The sequence below is a fragment of the Rhamphochromis longiceps genome, linkage group LG7 (genome assembly GCF_057381845.1).
Source record: "Rhamphochromis longiceps isolate RC_006_pf linkage group LG7, R_longiceps_female_GT1.1, whole genome shotgun sequence".
Classification (NCBI taxonomy): domain Eukaryota; kingdom Metazoa; phylum Chordata; class Actinopteri; order Cichliformes; family Cichlidae; genus Rhamphochromis; species Rhamphochromis longiceps.
The window spans coordinates 67,614,732-67,637,703 of NC_140563.1; the positions used below are offsets into that span (position 1 = coordinate 67,614,732).

Below are 22,972 nucleotides of genomic sequence, written 5' to 3' on the forward strand. Positions count from 1 at the left end.
CTAAGTTATTCTATGAATTTGGATAGATTTCTGTAGTTTGCATTGCATGAAAATATCATTTAAAAGCCATCTTATAATATTTATTAGTCAGCCATCAGTATTGCATTTATACATCCCATTTATTGCAGTTTTAATATCTCTTGTGATAACATATGTTCTCTTATATCTGTTTATCTGTTTATTACGGGCACTGAGCAGTGTACCCAGACGCTCCACAGATAGCACAAAAAGCTGGCAGAATATTCATAAAGCGACGGCAGGTGAACGTGCAGTTACGGCGTTATCAGCCTTTATGTCCACTTTACTACAGTGACACAGTTTGGAAGTCTTGAACTTTACTCCGAGTTCCAACTGTATCCACCGGAGGTTGAAGCAGTGTAGCTGTCCCCGTTCTAAATGGGCATGGATGGAGGCAATTGAGCGGCCTGGTGCGTTAAACACAATCATGTGCCTGAGTGTATTTTTGTGCGAGAGGAAGGTATGCAGATTGTAGTGTGGTGGTTGCAGAAGAGGCCAAGCATCTGATAGGCAGGTAATCAAGCGTGCCAACATCCTGTCCCAGCCACCAGCACCAGGCAGGCCTGCAGTGGGCTCACACATTGGGTGCACGGAGAACTGCTGGGCTGATAGCAAGCCGGACAGCACAGAGAAATGTTCCTCTAGATTAGGGCCTCGTGCCTATCAATCATCAGGAATGGAGGAGGGGAGAGACACATCGCAGGCAGGCTGGAGAAAGGAGATGGGAGAGGAGAGTGTGACAGAGTGTGTGTGTCAGTTAGAATATGTGGTGTAGATCAGGAGTGGATGATTGAAACGAGGGCAGAGCCTGCTGCTGGCTCACGAGCGTCGACTCCCAAGTTTACGAAATACAACTTCTCACTGCAAACGAGTTTTCCTGTTGAGTTTTGACCTGGCAAACGTAAGAGTGGGAACTACTTTGTGTTACAGTAGCCTAAAAGTCACCAAACTGGACGGATTCATGAGACAGAATGAGACACCTTCTCCAACAGTGCAGAGTGCAGCATTTCAGCGTGTCAGAATGGGGAAATCATTGTCTATTTCTTTAATCATTAAAACAGAGCTACAATCGGTGGCATTACAGAGAACTGAGGGCTTTTTAAAATTGTACATTAACCAGACCCAACTCAACGCAGGAGTAGAGAGTTTAAATTTGAGTGTTTATTTTTTCTCTTTTCTAAGATAATGAGTAAAATTTACGACATTTCAAACTCAAATCAGTTCTCGGTTATCCTAAAACCCCCAAACAGCTGGACTAAACAAACAAGTAACAGGATGAAGTGATTTTCAGCTACATTGAACTCTCGTTTGTCTGACATATAGTAAGTCTCCAATGAAGCCACGCAGGAGCAGCAAGTTTAACGTTTCAAGTATCCGACGTCCAACTCTGATTGGCCTTTATTTAACCGTTTAATATCCCAGGTATGCTCTCCCTGTGTCCGTGTCCCAAAATCCAAAAACATGCAGTTAGTCTTTGGAAGAGGATGGATGGATGGAAGAGTCTTGACTTGAAAGATAACATCTACTAGTTTCAGAAGCTGCACTCGTTTAGCATGTAGCAAAAATCCACCCGAACCATAAACCTACCAGTAACCTGGTAGATGTAAAAAGGTTAACGTAAAAATATTCCTTGAAATATTTGCTTGTTTTATGTTTGTTTTATTGGGTTTGTACAAAACAAGCTTCCACCAGGCTCCTTTCTGAACTCTGAGGGGAATCAAACTCGCTGACAAGACATGCCCGGTGGACACATGACAACCAAATCATCACTCTAAAGCATTGTGACTGACAGGTGAAATTGACAGTGAGCTTGCAGGGACACCCTCCTCCTGAGAGACATGGGAGTCTGCTGGCTGCAGATATGGAGGAAGGTTAGGGAGCAGACGGAGTGAGAGTACAGTACGTATCAAGTGAGGGACAAATGGGCACAGGTCAGCCCCGTTTTACCTGCACCCGCAACGGATCGGTGAACAATACTCTGTAATTCAATGGCTGAAAATGAGGCACCAGTCGTGGCATCCCAACTGTAACGTTTAGCTTCTAACTCAGACTGTCCAAAACAAGCAATGAGGTTTTGCCTTGTGTTACTCACATAAAGAGAGTCGCTGGAGTCTTTCACGACCATTATGCAAACCACAAATATCTTCCCCCCTAGCAGCCAATGGGAGAACTAGGCTACTTCCTTAAAGTTTAGAAATCCTAAAAGTTTGGTGACTGAAGCTGATGAAGCTTTGATTTTACAGGAACATCAGGGGCATCAGACTTGGCCGCAATCCATCAGACCAGGGGTGGGCAACTCCAGGCCTCGAGGGCCGGTGTCCCTGCAGGTTTTAGATGTGTCCTTGAACCAACACAGCTGATTTAAATGGCTAAATTAGCTCCTGCAGTTCTCCAGAGGCCTGGTAACGAACTAATCATGTGATTCAGGTGTGTTGACCAAAGGTGAGATCTAAAACCTGCAGGACACCGGCCCTCGGGGCCTGGAATTGCCCACCCCTGCATCAGACGCTGGTTAAAGGAGACTTGCTGTGCTCATTTTCAGCTTCGTATTTTAATTCAAAGCAGCTTTGGATGATTTATGTTTAATGTAATCCTTACTTATCTTATAATGGATCTCGGTGAAGCTCCTGAGTTCATGCAAGCTGTTTTAGCTCCACCCCCTTTAAAGCCATGCTTCCTTTTAGCCAGCTTTCTTCTGATTGGCTGCCTCTTGCAAACAGAGGGTTCGATCAGCAGATGGACGGGGTTTGTGTTTTTCACAGCCATAAATCGAAGAGCTGGAGATGTTAAATATGCGCAGGATATATAACAGAAAATGTAGCCACAATGCCGACAAAGTCTGACTCTTCATGGAGCTCGAGGAAAGCTAGAGTCGGAGGGCATGAATAAATTAGCAACCCATCAAACAGCTGTTGAGATATTTCAAAATGGCAGACTTACTCCACCACAGGCAGGTCATCCCTAAAGCCAAGCCTCTAGCATGGCTACAAACTGTATTTTAACCCAGAGCCAATGGCTGACTGTCATTTCTTCATATTATCTCTCTGTCATCCCTCTATCTCTTAACCTCACTCGCTTTCCTGTTCCTCAATTCTAATTTCACTATCTGAATTTTACCTCTTAAAATCTCTCGCCCCCCCATCTCTCGCTCTCATTGATCCTTAAACCTTAACCCCTCTTTCACCCTTCATTAGTTATCTCTGCACTCTAAACTGAATAATGTACTTCTACATTCTAACCCACTCCGTCTTAAACCTCCCTCCCTCTCTTTCTACTCACCTGTCCCCATATTAATTCTTTCCTTTCTTCACGCCGCCCTATTTCCTTCTTTCTTGAGCCTATTCTAACCCTTCATCCCTCCATCCCTTTCACCCCTCTTAACCTCGACGATGGAGATGATATCTCGTCTTTGACACTGGGAGTTAACCGTCTACGCTCCTGGTTGACCAGATAACAGATAGCACACAGGGAAATAATAATAATAATAATAATAATAATGGATACTTTATTGATCCCCATGGGGAAATTACTTGTTTTTCTCTGCATTTGACCCATTCACTCAGTGAAGCAGTGGGCAGCCCACTAAGCAGGCGCCCGGGGAGCAGTGTGTAGGGACGGTACCTTGCTCAGGGGTACCTCAGGGTAGCCGTTAAGTGGATTCGAACCGCCGACCTTCCGATCATGGGGCGATGTGTGCAGAAATGCACACATTCACACATTTAAGCCCGAACATAGAGCGCGTGCAGCAAAACACACTGTACCAAAATGTGAGGAGTGTCTTAGAATCAAAGTTTTACCTACACAGATATTTGATAAGGAAACTACTGAAAAGAAATTCAAAATAATTTGAACTCGAATAATTTCACATTCCTTTAAATGCACCGAAAAGGGATTAAAAAAATACAGCTGGAAGACAAGATGAGACGAGATATGAACTGCAACTTCACTGCTTGGTTGAGGCAATTCTGAAATTCTGTTAATGACTTAAGCTGCACACTGGAGCAAGTTTCCCTGTTAAATTACAGTAAAGTGCTGGCAGCTACATACACCGGTGTTATTTTACGGTGTAGCTACTGTAAAAACATGAATGTAAGCTTTGGGGAATCAGCTGGACAGCTGTGTGTTTTGTTTTTGTGGTGTTTTTACTCTTATCACCATAAACAGGTTTTTAATGTGACGAGTGTGAAATATCATTTAATTGTGACAGAAGCTCAGGATATGTTTCCATTTTAAATTATTAATGTACTGGTTACCAGATGTATTTATTTAATTACATATTCAGCTGTATATTATTTCTGCTTTGCACTTGCCTTACATTGTATTTATTGCTGTATACATATTTCTCTGTATATGGCACGATTCAGAAGGAGAACAATGCAGACAGACTAGATAAATAAATATTAGTACACAATATCTGAAGTGCAAGTATGAAGATAAATATATGCATGAGCAAATTAAATCATTTAATTCGTGTCTAAATTCAGTTTCAACAAGATTTTGTGCATGAAGAATTAATTATTAAATCATTGATTTATGTATTTCTGGTGATTTTAATTCTGAAATAATAATGTGGACTGAACACTGCAGGCTGCTGCACTGCATTCCTGATGACAGTCTATAGATATCAGACTCTGAGGTCCAGGATTTGTATAAATAGCTCCACAAAGAGACGGGCGAACCTGTAGCAGAGCAGAAAAGTGGAAGCTTTTACACAAACATCTTATCCTGCAGTTGCTGCATTCAGCCATCCATGACTAGATGGATCAAACTGAGAAACAAAGGTCTTATCACATGTGGACAAAGTGATGAGGGAGCACCTTGTGCTGCGGTGATTTTCAGGGAGGGGTGGGCCTGTGGGGGTGGGGGTGCTGCCATGCTCAGTATGCAAATGTGACACCACCAACATCTCCCGTTTCTCAGCCCAAATAAATTAGACTCTCAGCAGTGATAATATGCATATAGTGCGACTTCATGCTCCATTATAATTAACTACTGCTTGATAACCCAACACCCATCCACATTACACGCACAGACACACGCATGCAGCCACACACAGTGCCTGGTAAATAATAATAACCATTATTACGCCTGCCATTATAATGCTTTATTGGAGGTAATTTACATAACTCTGCAGAGAAGGATAAGGACCGAGGAGTGCTGGGCAAGCAGGAAAGCACTCGCCTCGCTCAGCTGGCTTCTCGGGGCCTCTGGAGTAGACAAGATGTCAGAGGGTGAGGGGACCTTCTTTGTAATCTGTGCTGCAAACTTTAAGCGGCTCGGAAGCAACACAGAAAATGCAATTTGCTACACGCTTTTCAAATTGAACTGAAAAGCTTAGAATTTGATGAAACATAAGTAAATAACTCGTGACTGTGCTTTTATTTACAAGACCTCACTGTGGAGGTCAATTATCTTCTCCGTCCCAGAGGTCTCCGTACAAGGGCCAGTTTTTTCCCCTGATATTAAAACACAGTCCATTTTTAATCTATGGCACATTCATCAGTGAGAGTGGGGCTGGTACTTCACTAAGAGTCACCGACTCGTCACAACCAGCCTCTCATCCAGTCTTGAGAGCGTTGATTGGATGAGGAAACATTTTACTTTTGGCTGGAGGTTTTCAGATCACGTCACGGCTCGTGACGGAGATTTAAAATGTTTATTAAATTTCTCTGACTCATGTGGTTAAGGGTTGTTTTGGCCTTACAGCTGCGTAACTGTAAAACTGATCGTTATGGTGGAAACAGCCTCTACTATAACAAAATAAATACTGACGATGAGCTACTGCACCATCTCACAGCTGTCTTTGTCGGCAAGATGTACATAAACCTGAGTGCTGTGATTGTTACTTCAGTTAGACCTCGCCTGCTGTGGTGACGTGGTTTGTTAAATTGTTTAGCCAGCATGAGGACTGAGAGTCTTGCACCTGCCAATCACCTGTGACGAGCACTCATCTTTATGGTGATCGTGAAAACATGGCAGCATTCCCGTAAATGTGCGGCGCAGGTATTAAAGGACTTACAGCAAAGGTTGAAAGAAATGGGAAGCAGGTAAGCAGGTAAGCACTTGCCTGACTTGTCATGGAGGTGAAGATGAAAAGTGAACTACCTTCATGGTGAAACCCGCATAAGGAAAGGTGGATTTATGGTATAAATCTACAGTAATCAACAGGAGATTAAAGTAGGAGTAGCAGAATAATGCTAACCAAACACCTGGCAGGGTTTATCTTTTCTTTACGACGAGTAATTCAACATTTCTTACTGCAGAAGCTGCTGTTGCAGCTTTTTGCAGGTACACTATAACAGTGCACGCTGGCAAATGTAGCTACCAGTACTTTACTGTACGTTAAAGTTATAATTTGCATCATGTCTTGCTCTGCTTTGTTATATCATTGGATATAAAATGTCATTACTGGATCCTGTTAACTTTTTAGACCTTTTAGGTGTACATGCACACGATTCAAGGTACTGGAGGTACAGTCAAAGTGACCTTTGAGCACCAGATCTAATCACTTCATCCTTGAGCCTAAATGAACACATTTAGGAGAAAAAATAATCAGAGACATTCCTGAGCTACTGTGCTCACATGAACGGGGTGGGACAGTGTAAAGCCCAACAACATAAAGCCGTCTTAAGTGACAGTGAACCTTTGTGGTTGGGGGCAGGGTTACGTACTAACTTCATCACATGCCGAGATGTAATTTTCTTACATTTCCAAGTATTTTGGAGCCTTGTTAAACTATGACTCACATTTTCTGGCCTTTTACAGATGAAGCATTTAATTCAGAAAACAATCAAAGCAATGAGCTGATTGTTTGCTGCAGCTGAAGACCGATGGCAACCTGACCGTAGGGAGAAAACGCTTCAAGATACAAAAATGTATTTTCTAATTTATTATTCTGCCATTTAGCCAGTTAGGTGTTTTTTTAATAAACTCAACTAAAACAATGAGTTGACTTTCACAATAGCTGAAATGAGTTTTCTCTCAATAATTGATTTGTTAATTAACTTTGTATTAGGAAGACTCAGCTCAGTCACTCGGTTTATTGGGCACCAGCGGGTACACGGAGGATCCTGGCATGATGTTTCTATGACAGGAAAGACATTTAAAGTTCATTTATTTCGTCCATCATCACGGATATATAGCACATCAAACTTTTGCAATATGCTCCCCTTGCCCAGTGACAATGGGTTTATATACAGCATGGCATGTGGGGAACACCAGCCAGCCAGCGAATGACAAGGGATTACTGTGACATCCATTTGCATATCAAGAATTTTAAGCAGTGAGGGAGAAAATATCAAACCCTCCAGCCTGCAAGGTCACTCAAATGATAGTTTTTTCTTCTCTTCATAATTTATTTTGCATATCATGCAGTTTGGACACACTGTAGATTAAAAAGGCGGCTTTAGCATATCATACCATCCCTGATAGGAAGCAGCTCCCACCTAGACTTCTCCTAGACACCATGCCACCACCACCCTCATCAAAATGGTTGAGGACACACACACACACACACACACACACACACACACACACACACAGAGACATCATCTTGATTGTTTTAAGACGAAAAGAAATGGCAAATTGCTGAAGCCTCTAATCCATTCCCAGTTATCATCTCTTTAATTTTTTTTTCTTCATATCAATAGAAGCCACAAAGCCAACGGTTTGATAGCCGCTGTTGGCAAAAACAGCTAAAAATGAAAAGAGCGAAACACAAAAAGAAGCGGCTCGACTATCATCTATGACTAAGGAATTTATTCAGATTGACATATAAACAAGTCATTACACACCGAGAAGACTGTGTCAAATATGTGGAGTGAAAAATGTTGTGTCCAGTAATGAACTGTATTATCTCTAAGCAGGCACGGAGGATGAATGGAAATCTTCTGTTGTTGTTTTCTCTGTTTTTTATGTTAATATCGGTCTGTGGGAACAATAGTAATGACCGCAACAAAGACTGATTTGAATAAAATGTTTGAATAAATTAAGAGATTATTATCCCAAGGTTTAGTTCACAGAATGTGTGCGAAAAGGGAAATTAAAAATTTCATATCTAGGAATTACTGTATTTCAGACAAGAAGAATTCATCTTTTTTTAGCTTCCAAATATAATTAGCAGATTAATATTCAATGAAATTAAACACAAGACTGCATAGAGCTTACACGTAACAGACTGGCACTGATATATAACTTACTGTTATGGATTTCTGCGGTGTATGTGCAGGGCGCTATAGGTGGAGCTATAAGGACGAGGCCCACTCTGAACTGAGATAAGAGCAGGATCACAATGTTGTGGGACAAAAAAGGACATAAAGAAAAACTGGAAGGGGTCAGAGGTCAGCTGACAGGAAGGACAAATGACAGAACAGAAAAGTTTCTGTGTGCGTGTTTACATATCTTTGTGGAGACCAAAAATTGGAAGTTTACTATGCTTGTGGGGACCAACAGCCCTTATGGGGGCAAAATCCCAGTCCCCACAAAATGTGGTTTTAGTGTCAGGGTTACAATTAGGTTATGGTTAGGATTAGGGTTAGGATTAGGCATTCATTTTTAATGGTTAGGGTAAGGGAAAAGCATTATGTCAAAGTGTGTGTGTGTGTGTGTGTGTGTGTGTGTGTGTGTGTGTGTGTGTGTGTGTGTGTGTGTGTGTGTGTGTGTGTGTGTGTGTGTGTGTGTGTGTGTCTGTTTTAAAGGGTACAGCCCTCTTTCCAGGTCCTGTAATGTGATTTGATGTGTAAAATGAGTGTTTGGCACAATATGTTTTACAAAACAGTCGATAATCCAGTCTCACAAATGATTTGGAGATTAGGCGTGATAAAAACATTTGCAACTGCCTAAATTTCTGAGTAACAATCATACATTTCTTAGCTCTGCCTTCAGAATGCCAACGACTGATCGATGCTGTTGATTGTTTCTAGATGAACTTTTAGAAAAGTAAGAAAATGGTTACAAGTTTGTAAGTTCCCAAAGTGTAAAGTGTAAGATAGCATGTTACTCAATGCTAACAGGTGTTCTTATCCACAGAGAGAAGGTTTAAAGACTTCACAGCTCTGCTGAAGAATCATCACAGCGCTGCAAACCAAACGTCTTTAGGATCGACTTCACAGGTCTGTGCCAAACACCTCATATTTGCAAAAGTGACTCATTTTTTTATTTGCATTACGACATGAGCCAATTTAAAATTTCATAAATACCCATTTTATGTAGAAATAATCTTATGCTCAGCGACACAACCGGACCAACGGCCTAAAGCAGCTAAAGTGTCAGATTAAAAGCTTCCGGTTCCAGGAATGTCTAAAAGGTAAAACTGGGAGGAACAAGTGGAATGCCCAAACCCCTGTTGATTTCCATGCACACATCTCTTCTCAGCATCCCATGTCCCATACATGACGAATGTTTCATACGAACAGGAGCGGTGCTTGACAGCGACTCCAGTCCGGCCGTGACATGCAAGACAAAGAAGAAGAAGAAACAATGAAAAGATGGAGGGAAAAGAGTGAGAGATGCACGCTCCCCAGGAGGTGGAGAATGGAGAGGAGGGAGGGACTAGTGGTGATGGAGAGACCATAGGAAGGGAAGGTGGATGGATGGAGGGAGGGAGGAAGGGGAGGTGGAGAGGAGGAGGAGGAGGAAGGGGGAGGGGGGCTTGACGATAAGAGAAAAATTCAGACCGGTCAAAGTTTCCTTTTTGCCAATCGTGCTCCTGATAAAGACAGCGCCTGCTCCGGAGCTGATAGAGGGGCTATCTCTCTCCCTTACTCTCTCACCCAACCCCTCCTCCTCATCCCCTCCCTCCCCCGTCTTACTCACCCGGCAGTTAGTTTGTGAGGAGGAGAGGAAGAGAGAAAAAAAGAAGAAAGAAAGAAAGAAGGGCCGTATCAGTGCAGCATCATGGTGCTACCATCAACCAGCCACCACGCTGCAATTAATATCGCTCCAATTACTGTTAAAGGGACAAGGCTGGGACAGGACGATAATGAACACATCCTCTCTTCCCCAGCAGAGGAATTAAAACGCACACACAAACACACCCGTAAACACACACTCGGCACTACATGCACAAACGTACATAAAACGTGTGCAGCTTGAAAAGGAAATAATGCGAGATAGTGTGGTAATCTTCTTGCATTGTTTAACTCATTGAAGACAATGGACAGAGAGAAATAAATAACCAAACAAACCTCGATAAGAGGGGAAATAAATAATAAAATTATGGCGATTTACTTGTTATCTTCTCTTAGCCGTGTGTGTGTGTTTTTGCTACGACTTGAATAAATTTTCCCCCAGCCTGTCACATCCACATCTCCCCTGCAGAACAACACAATGGACCCTGAAAGAGCCTTGCGACAAGTGACTAAAGAACGTCTGAACGCATACAGAGTTTGGCCGATCCACTCATGAACACGTGAAGAGCTCAAATGATGGTTAGTTGGTTGGAGTTTCTCAGTATGACGTTGGAGGTCACTGGGACTGGCCAATCAAAGCAGCCGTGCTTTTAAAGCCAACTTTAATCTTTATTAAAATCCAAGCTGGTGAGTAAGAAAAGAATTCACCGACTGCACAGCTGGTATTAAGGAGGAAATGTCCATAAAGACCAAACCAGAGTGTTTTTGCACCACGCTGTAATATCTTACTATAATATCTGCCCACAAACTCCTCCAGGATCAGGATCAGCCAAACTGGGCTCACAGGTACAGATATTATGACATCATCATGTTGTCCACCTACCAACAGGCAAAAACGACCACACCTCTATGTGCCCTGCCCTATTAGAAAGCCATCGAATTACATTCATTTTGATCTCTATGAAACTGTTTCTGACTGACTATGAACCAATGCCATCGTAAATGACCATAAAATAAATTCAAGAGCAGTGACGATCACTTCATCTGTCTAACCTTACAAGCACTGACAAACATACAGCTTCCAGAAGTGAGTTAGCGGGGACGCTTGTGGTGTTGCAGCTTTTCAAAAAAGTCCACAACAACTTCGGATTTCCTCACTTTAGTGTTGCAGACGTGATGTCACTGTCAATCGATGGAATAAAAAGCACCCCAGACTAATTTTGAACCAACTACAGACACACATTTACAGTATCTGTAGGTGTGAGACTGACACCTCCGGTCACTGTTGGCCTGTTCTGATCTTTCTATGTGTTATTTTGAAACAAAGAATTGTTCCTGTTTCTGAAACGTCTTTAAGGTCCGTGTTAGTCAGCTGTAACTCAGCAGGATTACAGATGTTCGGGGTCACATCTGTCCAACTGTGGTTTCAGATAACTTACTACTCATTGGGAAAGTTTTGCTGTATATTAACACACACACACACTCGTGACAGACAGAATGACAGAAACTAGTGTGAGTAAAATGGACTCACACATATGCTAACCTTCTTTATTGTGTTTAATATGTAAAAGACAGTTGGGGGAATCAGCTAACATTACTGCGATAACAGGCCAGCTGATTACCAGCTGAGCTCTGAGGAATATGTTGATTATACTGGTTTATTTTTCTCCCTATAAAGCTTTGTTAGCACTGGCCGGTCTCTGGTGTCAGGTGGGTTTTCCTCCAAATTGAATTAATGATTCATAATGTTACTGTCATCGTAGGAAACAGCAGCCATTGCTGTGCACCACCGAATCCTGTTACATATCAAAACGCTTTCTGTGAAAAAGGCTCGTTTAATTTATTGCACATTAGCGTGACTGAATTTGAAAGCGAAGAATAACTGTGAAAAGCCCGTTCCCGACAGCCTTTTTGCACGAGCAGTTACTGTCATTTCTGAAGCAAATAAGATTTTTTTTGAGCGATATGATTTGTTGAAACCTCCCGCGATGTTTATCTAACTGAAGAAAAACAACGGGACTCGTCAGACCAAGAGTTCACAGCTCTGTTGCAACTCAGTGATGGAAATCTTGCATGTGTACTGACCTGGACCCCTCCAATGTAAAACCTCCTGCTCTTCCTCCCTTTCCTCTTCCTCCTCTGCTCCGCTGTGCGTCGATGCAGGCTCCTCCCCTTCCACGTCTTTATCATCCGGGCCTCCTCCCGAGTCCTGCGTTCTGGGCTCTAGATACACAACAGAAAAACTAGCGATTAAAACAAACACCCTGACTGAAACCTGTGTGTGTGTACGTATGTGAGTGTGTGTCTGGAAGCCGTCGTTCCCGTCTGCTGATCAAAGGCTTCCCTCGCCGTGTAACACAACCCCTCGCCATGCAGAGATGGACCCTTTGATTTTCATTACAACTCAGGAGAATCAAAGACTCAACATCTTCACCTTCATCGCTGCTACTTTTCTCGCTCTCCTAAATCTTCTCCCAGCAGCTTTCCATTTCCTCCTCATCCACCCTTCCCTCCACTTCTCTTTCACTGAATGTAGGTGGGTCTCCGTCTTATGTACTCCTCTTTTCCTCCTCTATCTTTCCATCTCCTCCCGCAGGCCTGTCACCCTCAGCAGAGACTGAGGCTGGCTGTGTTCCTGTAATCACTGCTGATATCCCTGCCATTGATCAAGCTGATTACACAGCCTCCTGCTCACTGATCAAAGATGTGCGCTTCTGCAGGTGGTGTGTGTGTGTGCATGCTTCAATATGAGTATCTGCATGTGTGTGTGTTTATCCAGAGATATGTGAACCCTGAACTTTGCCTGTGCAGCCAGTATCGGGCAGTTCATCGGGCCGCTCTGTCCCTTCTTCTTAACGGGACTCATGATTAGTTAGATTAGATTAATAGTTACATCACAGCTCTTCAGACTATCTGACCTGAAGATCTTTCTCTTCTTGCTCTCTGCTCTTACACCATCATCAGGCCAAGGGTTAGAGTGACTCAAAAGCTGACTGCATGGAACCAGATCGCAAACATCTCAATATTCAGTTCAGTTTAAATTCATTGCAAAGCACCTGTTCGCTTTTTTGTGACATATGATATGAAGGAGAGAGCCCCGCTCATTCACGATGATATGCAAAGTGATTGAAGCTGGCCAGTCTTTCTAGAACATGAAAGAAACGAATGATTCTGAATTTGTAAAACTAAAATATTCTCACGAAGAGATTATGCATCGATTAGTCATAAGTGTAGATTATTTACATTTATTAACGCATGTTCAGGGAAATTGGTTTGATAATAGTTCCAAAGTGACCGAGCCCACTGAGTAATCCTGCTTGTGGCAAACCCCCCACTCTGGGTTTTTTCTTACTGGTCTGGTTTCTGTATGACTTGTGAACAAGTGGGTACTGGAACACACCTCACCAAGTGGCTCTTACTTCTATTTTTAATGCGGAAATAAACTTAGAGTATTTTGAACACTTTACAATTTTAAAAATGTATTTGATTCTGCGTGTGCATGAATTTACAAACCATAAGCAGGGACGGGGGAGAAAAAGGTCAGTGTACCATGAATGAGTCTCTCTTTTTATTTCAAAGACATTTTCTGATCAGCTTTGGTTAACAAACACAAAATCCTCCCAAGTTCTGCTTTTGCTTTAGTTCAACTTCTCCCAGTGTGAATTAACTGGAAGAGCACAAAGCTTTAATGAAGCTTCCCCACGACTGCACGTTTTGAATCGTCGTCCTCACAGCTCCTTTTCTCTTCCTCATTCTGTCCTCTCCTTTCCTATCTCTTTCCCCTTCCCCAAATCCCGCCCCGTCTTCACCCTCCACCCCGATAACGCCTCAGCTGTCTGCACAAAGGCCGTGTTTACCCTTGCATTCCCGCTCCGATAAACAGCGATAGCACCCGATCGATACCAGCCATAAACGCCTCGTGACCACGTGATGCCCTCACACACCGCCATTATTAATGTAACAGTTGAGAGGCTGGGTGGATGTGCACCGTCAAATAAATCCACACACACACAGGATGCACATCCAGTTTCACGTCACGTCCACCTTTCAACCATATCCACACGCAAACACTCAGCCAAGACATACTGTACACACACACACACACACGCCGCGTCCCCCTCCCCCACTCACACCCCCGCCTAAACAGTGCCATTATTTTCAGCTATAAATCACATTGAATGGCACATTGATTTTATCCTGCAGGGGCTGAAGCGAGGGAGGGGAGCTGGAGACACAGTTATTGCGTTTAATATTATCAATATTATCTCCCATATCATCTCAGACAGGGAGGCAGGTATCAGGAGGAGTCGACAGACACTTTTCTGCCAACCCCCCCCCTCTCTCTTCCCCTCACCCCCCCTACCTCCCCTCCCACCTCTCTCCCCCCCAACAGCGAGACAGTCTCCATCAATCTGATAAGCTGAACTTCCTCTGTCACACCTGCAGGGCAAAGTCACCCAACAATCCCTCGCCTCCTAACTTCTACAGTCTTCTGTCTCGCTTCTGCCTGATAGTTACAACAGCCATAATTATAATGGTGTCGCCTGTTTATTGACACATCCTCCCCTCGTGTTTAAGGTCCAACTAATGCACTCAGACAGTCTCCGTGTTGGTGGAAGGAATGAAAGTGTCCTGAGAAAGCAGCAGCTGCAGCCGTCCGTCACTGAACACACTGGATCCACAGAGCTGCTGCACGCCAGCACTCCTCCGAAGACGATCGATAATGCACGTACAGAGACAAAAATAGGAAGTTCCCACATAAAGAGCAACTTATTTACACATGCTTCAAGCTGAAGCTAATCTCCTACAGACAGCATTACAGTTTTTTCTGATTGCTTAAGCACATTTTTTGTAACTATTGGCTAATTTTGCAAAACTCTTCACACAAATAAGAAAACCTGTCACCCAATAATCAAAACATTGTAGTTCTCTTGCAAAAGCAAACACAGCTAGATTAACTCTTCACACCTTCGTAAAAATGGTGTTTCCGTATCAAACAGTACACACAAGCCATCATCTACTAAGCACACAATGCGCCAACTGCACACTGATGGTATGAATACAAAACACATCTGGCTTTTGCTTTCTCTGTGCACAAGGTAGGCTATGTCAGTTTGAGCTACTTCTGTCATGGATCCATAAGCATAGAGGGATCCAAACTTCAAGTACTGGTGTTTATTCACACACATCAAAACAAACACAAGTGTTTATTTCCAAGTATAAGATTATTTGCAATCGCCATAATGACTATATGGGTTACTTGGTCTGCAGTGAACATGCTTCCTCTGCCCCAGCATCTGGTCATCTAGCAATTCTGTAAAGTAACAATTTCAGTATTTTTACATCAATGGTATTGGTGTGTTTCTCATTGGCATACGGCAGTGCTACAAATCTTAGTGCGAAGTGACTGTACTAACCGATTCTCATTTCAAGATGTCCCTATGGTGCTTGCTACAGTGTAGCGGCTCGAGTTAGGCTGGACCCGTTGGCCAGCTACCCTCAGGGTCATTCCACGGTTGATTACATGGTCCACTATTGTAGCTCTGATGTCATCAGCAATTCTATTTCTTACTCTTCCTACCCTTCCTCTCCCCCCTCCTCATCTTCCTCTCCCCCCTCCTCATCTTCCTCTTGCCCCTCCTTGTCCTTGTCATCCTCTTCATCCTACTTCTTCACCTCCACGTCCTCTTCCTCGGCTTCCTCTACTTCTCACTCTTTCTGCTCCCTCCATTGTACTCCGCACACACAGCTTACCTGTATTATAGTGCTTAGGCTGATTGCAAAGTGAACTAATTATCTAAAAAAGTTTTCACATGTGAAAGTGTGCCAGACAGTTGGCAAATTAGTGTTAATGATAGCCATACATGTGTATACTTTTGCTAGGAGTGTGTTGGAAATTTGGTAATTGAGTGTTGTGCAGTTTTTGTGCTTTTAGTTTTGCAAACTCAGTGAGTGGTTTTGCTATAAGTCTGAATAGTTTTAGAGATTGTGCTACAGGAATCACAGTCAGGGTTTAAGCATTCAGAAAAAACTGTAAGGTTGCAGCAGGGGATACCTAAAAAACGGTCCACACCAGGGGGCAGTGTCAAAGACATGCACCGCAGATGGTAACGTGGGCTACTCTTGAAAGTGTGTTGTTGTTCCTCGAGCTTAGATTTAATTTTCTCAATCCTTCTAAACAGTGTTAATATCTTTGATCAAAACTATTTGTCATCATTTTTGTCAGCGACTTTTTCCCCCCTCAACAAAAACAAGACAATAACTAAATAAAAACCAATGTGAATGAAAATATGATGAAAGATGAAAATATTCTGGAGAGACAAGTTGTGTAGAAAGGTGGGAGGAGTTTGGACGTGATCCAATCAGAAGTAATCTAGACTAAATTTGTCCCTCAGAACATTTTAAATCAATTCAAATGTTTATGATACATTAAAAATAAATAGATAAAAGTCCTGGAGTGGAAGCACAATGCATGAAGCAGTGTGTTAAAAGCTAAGTGCTATCAGCGGTCCTCTCATGTCTTTTCAACTAAACGTAAACACTGTAGTCATCCACGTCCATCCATCCACAGGGAGGTGAAGCTGGGAAGCAGCACATCCTCATGATGTAAAGATTTGTGTGTCAAAACAGAAACACTGCTAAAAACTCAGTAATCCAGAAAAACTCCCAAAGCTGCTTCAAACGGAAGCGGAAATACAAGCGTAACGAAAAAAACAATAAACAAAACAGGTGAGACGATCAGGAAAGAAGGAGAAAAAAGACAACAGCAGGAAGTGCAGAACTTCCCTTCAAAATAAAACAAGAAAGGAAAGGAGGAAGTATGTGAAAACACAAAAAGTGACAATTACATGCTTGTTTCCTTTCTGTCTGTTTGACATGCATCAATCAACTTTATCTTTATGTTAAAATATTTTTAATCCTTTGAAAGTTAGTTTTTGTCAACGCCCCGAGCCGTTCCTTGAAATGAAACCAGCGGAGAGCGCCGCCTCAGTTACGTCCGTTTATGCATCACACACACTTTTCTCTATCACCGCTAATCAGATTCTGATGAAAAGAAGAGAAGAAAAAAACAGTTTACAAAAATCCTTCTGATTGGCTCAAATGAGGGCATGACAATTAGAGGTCAAAAGGAGGTAACATTACTTCCTTATCAGCCCAGAAGTGGATGTTATCGGGCTTCCTGTGATGTATAAAAATGATTGCCTTGTTATGAAAAAAGGAACTTTGCTCGTTTCTGTGGGTCGCTGCAACTATAGAGCAATTCTGAGAAGAGAGAGGAGGGAAAGGGAAAAAAAATATCACCACAACAGAGAGAAATGTACCAAACAGATGCTCAAGTGTGTGTCTGTGTGCAGCACTTCTTTGTATCAGCATTAATATTACTGGCTCTGGCTGTCAGGTTGAAAAGACGGGGTGTTATGGAGAGAACAGAGTGCTCGGTCCTGTTACTGCTAGAATGTGTTTTTCTTGCTAAAGTTATCAGGGCGGTTATCACCAGTGTGTGTGTGTCTGTGTGTGTGTGTCTCTCTCGCTCTCTCTTCCAGATGGTGGATAAGAGGCCCTGCCTTTATTAGCCAGCGCTGGCCAGATAACGACCTGGTATTGATCCCAGGTTGAAAGAGCAGGTTCGTCAAACATGGCTGATTTACAGAGAACTGATAATGGCAGCGCTGGGCAACTGAGGAACCCCAGAGAAGAGAGAGAGGAGTAAATCAACAGTGTGATGGAGAGGGAAGGTGTGTGTGTGTGTGCAAGCAGGGGTTAAAAAACACACAAAAAAACTGAGAAACAAGTACACAAAGCAAGGTTGCCATGGACAGACAAACTTCCTCACATGTGCAGTATGCCTGACTTCCCTCATCTTCGTCTTATACAATCTATTACACACATAACCCACCCCTCAACTCAAACACACACACACACACACAGTCTTGGAGCTAATCTCTAATCTCGTCTCGATTAGCACCTGACAGAATTTCCATGGGTTTATCAAACCGAGCCAACCAGCAGACGCTTATCACTCGCAGCCCCCAAAATTTCACAAGAGCAGGAATTTTTGAGATTAAAAAAACACAGCTGGTGAAATCTCGAATAAGTCAAAAGAATATGACTGAAAAACTCTGCTATCACACGGCGGGGGTGGGGGGTAGGCTCGGGATAAGAGGTGCACGACAGGGGCGGACTCACTGAAGCCAACAGAATTCTTCTTCTTCTTTTTTTTTATCTGTTATCCATATTAGAGATAAAAGAGTGACACGTGTGTGGAAAGCTGCAACCTCCAAATGGTGCCGCAGAGTTTTTGCATTGTCTCTGGGTGACGTCTGCAGACAGATAACAGGTAGACGTCAGTCGATTAAAGAACGGCTTGATGAAGAGATTAATCTGCTAATAACCACTAATAACTGCCAGTAAACTGCATATCTGGATTATTTTACTTCAAGAGGTGCTCACTGTTGACGGATGTTGTAAGTGTGCCACTGATATTGCGGAAAATGTGATATAAATATTTTAAAAATGAGTGAGAACACAGATTTTTTTACAGCCTTTGCTAAGGCCGATGACGTGTTTTGTGTGCAGAGCTGATCTGCTGGCAGAAAGTTCTACAGCAGATTATCTTTGTACCATCTGTGGAAAAACCCTGTGTGTGTACGACAGACAAATCTCTTGAATAATACACTTCTACGTTTTGCAGTCATGTCCAGGGCAGGATTTTTTGTAACAGTACTACCTATTGGAGTCTTTGCCAGGCCGATGCTGACCCCAGGGCCTCATGTTTGACACCCCTGTGTTAATGCATGAAGGTCTTTGGCTAACTAAGGGAACATTTTTAAAGCTAGACACATATTTATGGTACAGACATGTGGTTAGAATCAAAATATAGAAAGTAGATCTTAAGTTTTTAATATCTCTTTAATACAATGTATCAAATGAAAATTGGGATTCAGCAGCTTTTTTTAATGTTATACTGAAAAAAGATATAATTACTCCATCATGTGAACAACCTGCAGAAACAACAGATGCGTGTGAGTCAGTGCTGAGAACGAATGTCTTCAAACGCCATCTTTATGCACGTAAAACAAGTCCACGTGAACCACAGCCTGCAGCTCTGCATGGCTCTCCAAATATAATTCATGTACATTTGTAGGTTACCTGTCACGAAACAGACTTTTGTAACACATTAGCTGTCCTAATGGCTTAACTGCATTTGCAGCGATGCTAGTTTGTCACTTGTCCCGAGCTCTTTGTTTCACTGGGCATGAACATCTGCTGGTTTTAAAGAGAGATCACTTAAAAATCAAACGTTTCAGACTAATTGCTGCTGCTCGTTTTTCTTTTTCACATTTTAAATGAAGGAAACTGGAAATTAGACCTTGCAAAAAAGGGAAAACCAACTGAAAAGTGCATGGTTACTAGGGCTGGGCGATATGACCCAAAATTCATATCTCGATATTTTTTAGCTGGATGGCGATATAAGATATATATCTCGATTTTTTTTTTAAAAGCCATAAGTTAAGAACAAAAAGAGAGTTCCTAGTCACACTGTGTCCCAGATGTCACACGGGCACTTTTATTTACATACAGCGTAGATGTACATGAAGAAATTACTCAAAAATAAATTATCAGCATTTATTAAATAATCATGGTCCATAAATAAAAGAAAACAATGTTGTTTTTGTGCATAACAAAAAGCTCACAATTGTGCAGTCAAAATGTAAACTAATAGACGCTGAGCATAATAACAAAGAGACAGATTTCACAGCCGCACCACGTCTCTGAACAGGTCCTTATACACACACAGTACGTATCACTCCGCGAGGCTCCTCCTCGGTAGCCGTAATCCTCCGACATCAAGCCGTGCAGCTCCGTAGCTTAGCAAAGTCATATTAAAACATTTTTTGACAGATTGCTGAGCGCTGTGTACCACATAAAATCGGTTCGCGGTCAGTAAGCACAACCAGAATTCATACATAAGGCGCACTGTCGATTTTTGAGAAAATGAAAGGATTTTAGGCCGTGCAGCCCCTCCTGGCTGCATGTCGTTAGCGCGGTTAGCTCGCTAACACGTTGACGCCGTCCAGCCCCACGCACGGTAACTCGCTAACGGAGATATTCCGCTTTCATCTTGTCATTGCCTGCAGGTGAAGCTAAGGGGGAGGGGGGAGTTGTGTTCAGTGAAGGAGAGGTGAGGCCGAGTAACGTTGCGTAGAGACAAAAGTGGACGAAAGAGAGGCAAACCTGCGGCTCCACAAGTATAATTATAACGTAACATAGACTATATCGATATAAACGATATTGTCACATCTTATATCTCGTATGAAAATATATCGATATTTTTAAAAAACTCGATATATCGCCCAGCCCTAATGGTTACCACACTAAATACAAGTGTATGCAGCCCGTCTTCATGACTGTATATTATACATACAGAGAACACAGTCGTTCTCTCAGGAAGTCTGAGACTGACCTTCTTTTTTATTACAAACCAATGTCGGTACTACTATCCTCTGTTAGAGCTCAATGTTTCGCTCTTCTTCTCACCTTCGTTGTACAATGGTGTGTACGGAGGCGGACTGGAGCTGTCGCCTTCTGCAGAATCGTCCGGGTCGGAGGCTCCGCCCTCCTCTCCTGATAGGCTCAGGTTGTCCGGTGTGTTTTCCTCGCCGCCATCGAGATCCCCAAGAGAACCTGTGGGGAAGAGGAGAGGGCTAATCAACAACTGAATGTGTCCATAAAGTGTAAGGGTAGCAGTCTAATGTGAGTCTAATCTACAACATCTGCTTAAATATGCTGGTTGGACTCAAATAAGATGAATAAAAGTAATAGAAACTAATTAACTGGCGCTGAGCTCTGCAGCCAATTAAAAGACTGAAACAGTGCCACATTAAAGTGGGAGGAGCTAAAGCAACGAGTATCAGACAGACGAGTTACTCAGTACAAAATATGGTCTAAAAGTAAAAAATATGGTACTGGACATGAGCAGAATAGACAAAAATTATTTCCAGGAACGCTTTTCTTACTCTGCAGAACAAAATGGGTCGATTTTTCAGTGGAACTCCTTCAGACTGGATCTGTGACCCCCTACCTCGCTGGCCAAAGCGTGACAGAAGCCCTGAAGTGTGTCTGTAAAATACACCACTCAGGAGAGTGTCTGCAGTCACACAATAACACCACCCCGAGGCTTTCATCGCCTTCCCGAGGGCCTCGAGAGTGGCAGGAGAAGTGGAAATTAAAATGAGGTTTAACAGGCTCCGTACGGTTGTATGGATGTATGTAGACAGGAAGGAAGAAAATACCCTAAACACAGAGATATGCCCCCCCAGCCCCACTTACTGGACTCATTGAAAAACGGTTTCAAGAATTGGACACGCTGAACGGTCTAATCCAGAAGATTAATAGCCAAGAAGCCAAGGGGGACCTTAAAGCCAAATTACAGTATACCTAAAATTGCAGCTAAAAGAGTGATTAGTGCAGGGCTGATCTGTATCAATTACAGTTTCATAATCCCTGCTGACCACAGTAATTATACAGTACTTTTGATCTATTTTAGCCCGTTTGAAGATTACATCCAAAAATGAAGTGAGTTAATATGGATTTAATGTGAGTTTTTTTTAAAATTGCTTCATTAATAATATTCTGACTATAAGATGAACGATTGAACGGCACGTTAAGAGCTCCAAACCCCGAAATATGCTCACATTCAACCGTGAGTGTCAGAAATGCTCGTCTGCATCCGATGACACGCTTCATTCTCAGTCCCCGAGAGGTAGCCACGACAGAATTATTAACTGGGGGTGAGCGTTTCTTTTAAGAGGATTACGAGCGGCAGAGTGAGGCAGAAATGGTTAAGATGCCACCGAACGCCAGGGGAGAAAACAGCTCGCGTGCATAACGACGATGTCCTGGAAAGTCAAGGAGGGTGGGCACATTGGTTCTGAATAACTAAATCAGCCTGACATTAATACCAAGAGAAAAAAAATCCAGGATTTTTTTCCCCCCGCTTTCATTTCTCCCTCAATCCAGACAGGTTGTAAATTAATTTTCATTAGGTTGTGTCGAACGAGCAAGAGGGATTGTTTCGGAGCTAAAGCCGTGACTGGGGGCGTATATATTTACAATACTGTAACAAAAGGAGTCTATAATCTATACAAAGCACACAACAATACCCGTGAATAAAGAAGCTTGTAGAAAAAGGGAGAGGCAATTTTTCTAATTCTGTTAATTTCACTCACCAAAGCAATTAAAAGCAGGCAGAGATAATGCTGGGAAACAATCGCCGGCTGACAAAGTGTTTCTGTCTTTGTAAATGAAACATCTTTAGGCTAATTTCAACTTCCACGCCTGCATGGTTCACTCTAATTTCAGATAAAATTAACACAGCTAGATTTGGACCTTCATAAAAAATGTTTTTAAAAAAAAGAGGAGAAAGACAAGGGGAAAAAAAGCGATCGATCCTGTACACAATATTTTTAGAATTAGGTCCGTGTCGCTGGAGCTTTGCTAGATCTAATTTTCAGTATCTATAAGGACATTTTCATACAATTAATTTTCCTTTAATCATAATTGTACAAAGGGACTCCTCTGTATAAAATTCCAATTATATTTCCTGTTTAAAATGTAAGTTTGAATTATGATTTCTTTCCTCATTACGGCTCTGGTTTAATGAATCAATCGCTGCATCACTGCTTTCAGACATCAAATGGTGCGGAAAAAGTTTCAGCTCCACTTTCTCCCCGCTTTTATCCAAGGAGAAATATTCGCCCTGTCCCCTTCTCTTCCTGTCTCGGATAGTTGGCAGAAAGGATAGCGGGGCGTCTTGTGATAAGTGCACCACATTCTACTTCATTTGCCAGTTTTAAAGTTAAAGCCTTTAATTGTTACGGCGTGATATCCAAGAAAATTGGACTGAACTCATTCACGAGATGAAGAAATAATAAAAAGACATAACCCAAATGTGTATCTCTGTAGGAGAGACATCAATTAAGCTGAGACTTATCCAGCAGCGCCACATCATTTTTCTGGGCTGTGAGCTAAAGAAGGACCAAAAAAAAAGAAAAAAAAACCCCTGAAGCTTGCATTTGTTCACATTTTTAAACTTGAGGCTCTCC

General features: G+C 42.4%; 1 protein-coding gene across 1 annotated transcript in view; it reads right to left on the minus strand.

The window, feature by feature from the left end:
* The window catches only part of zfpm1 (zinc finger protein, FOG family member 1), a 107,672-nt gene that overhangs the window by 42,987 nt on the left and 41,713 nt on the right, over positions 1–22,972 (minus strand). The window contains exons 2-3 of the mRNA XM_085414947.1: positions 20,406–20,552; positions 11,952–12,089 (exon numbers count right to left, since the gene is read on the minus strand). Of these exons, the coding sequence (XP_085271073.1) occupies positions 11,952–12,089; positions 20,406–20,552 (285 nt within the window). The remainder of the gene's footprint in view (positions 1–11,951; positions 12,090–20,405; positions 20,553–22,972) is intronic.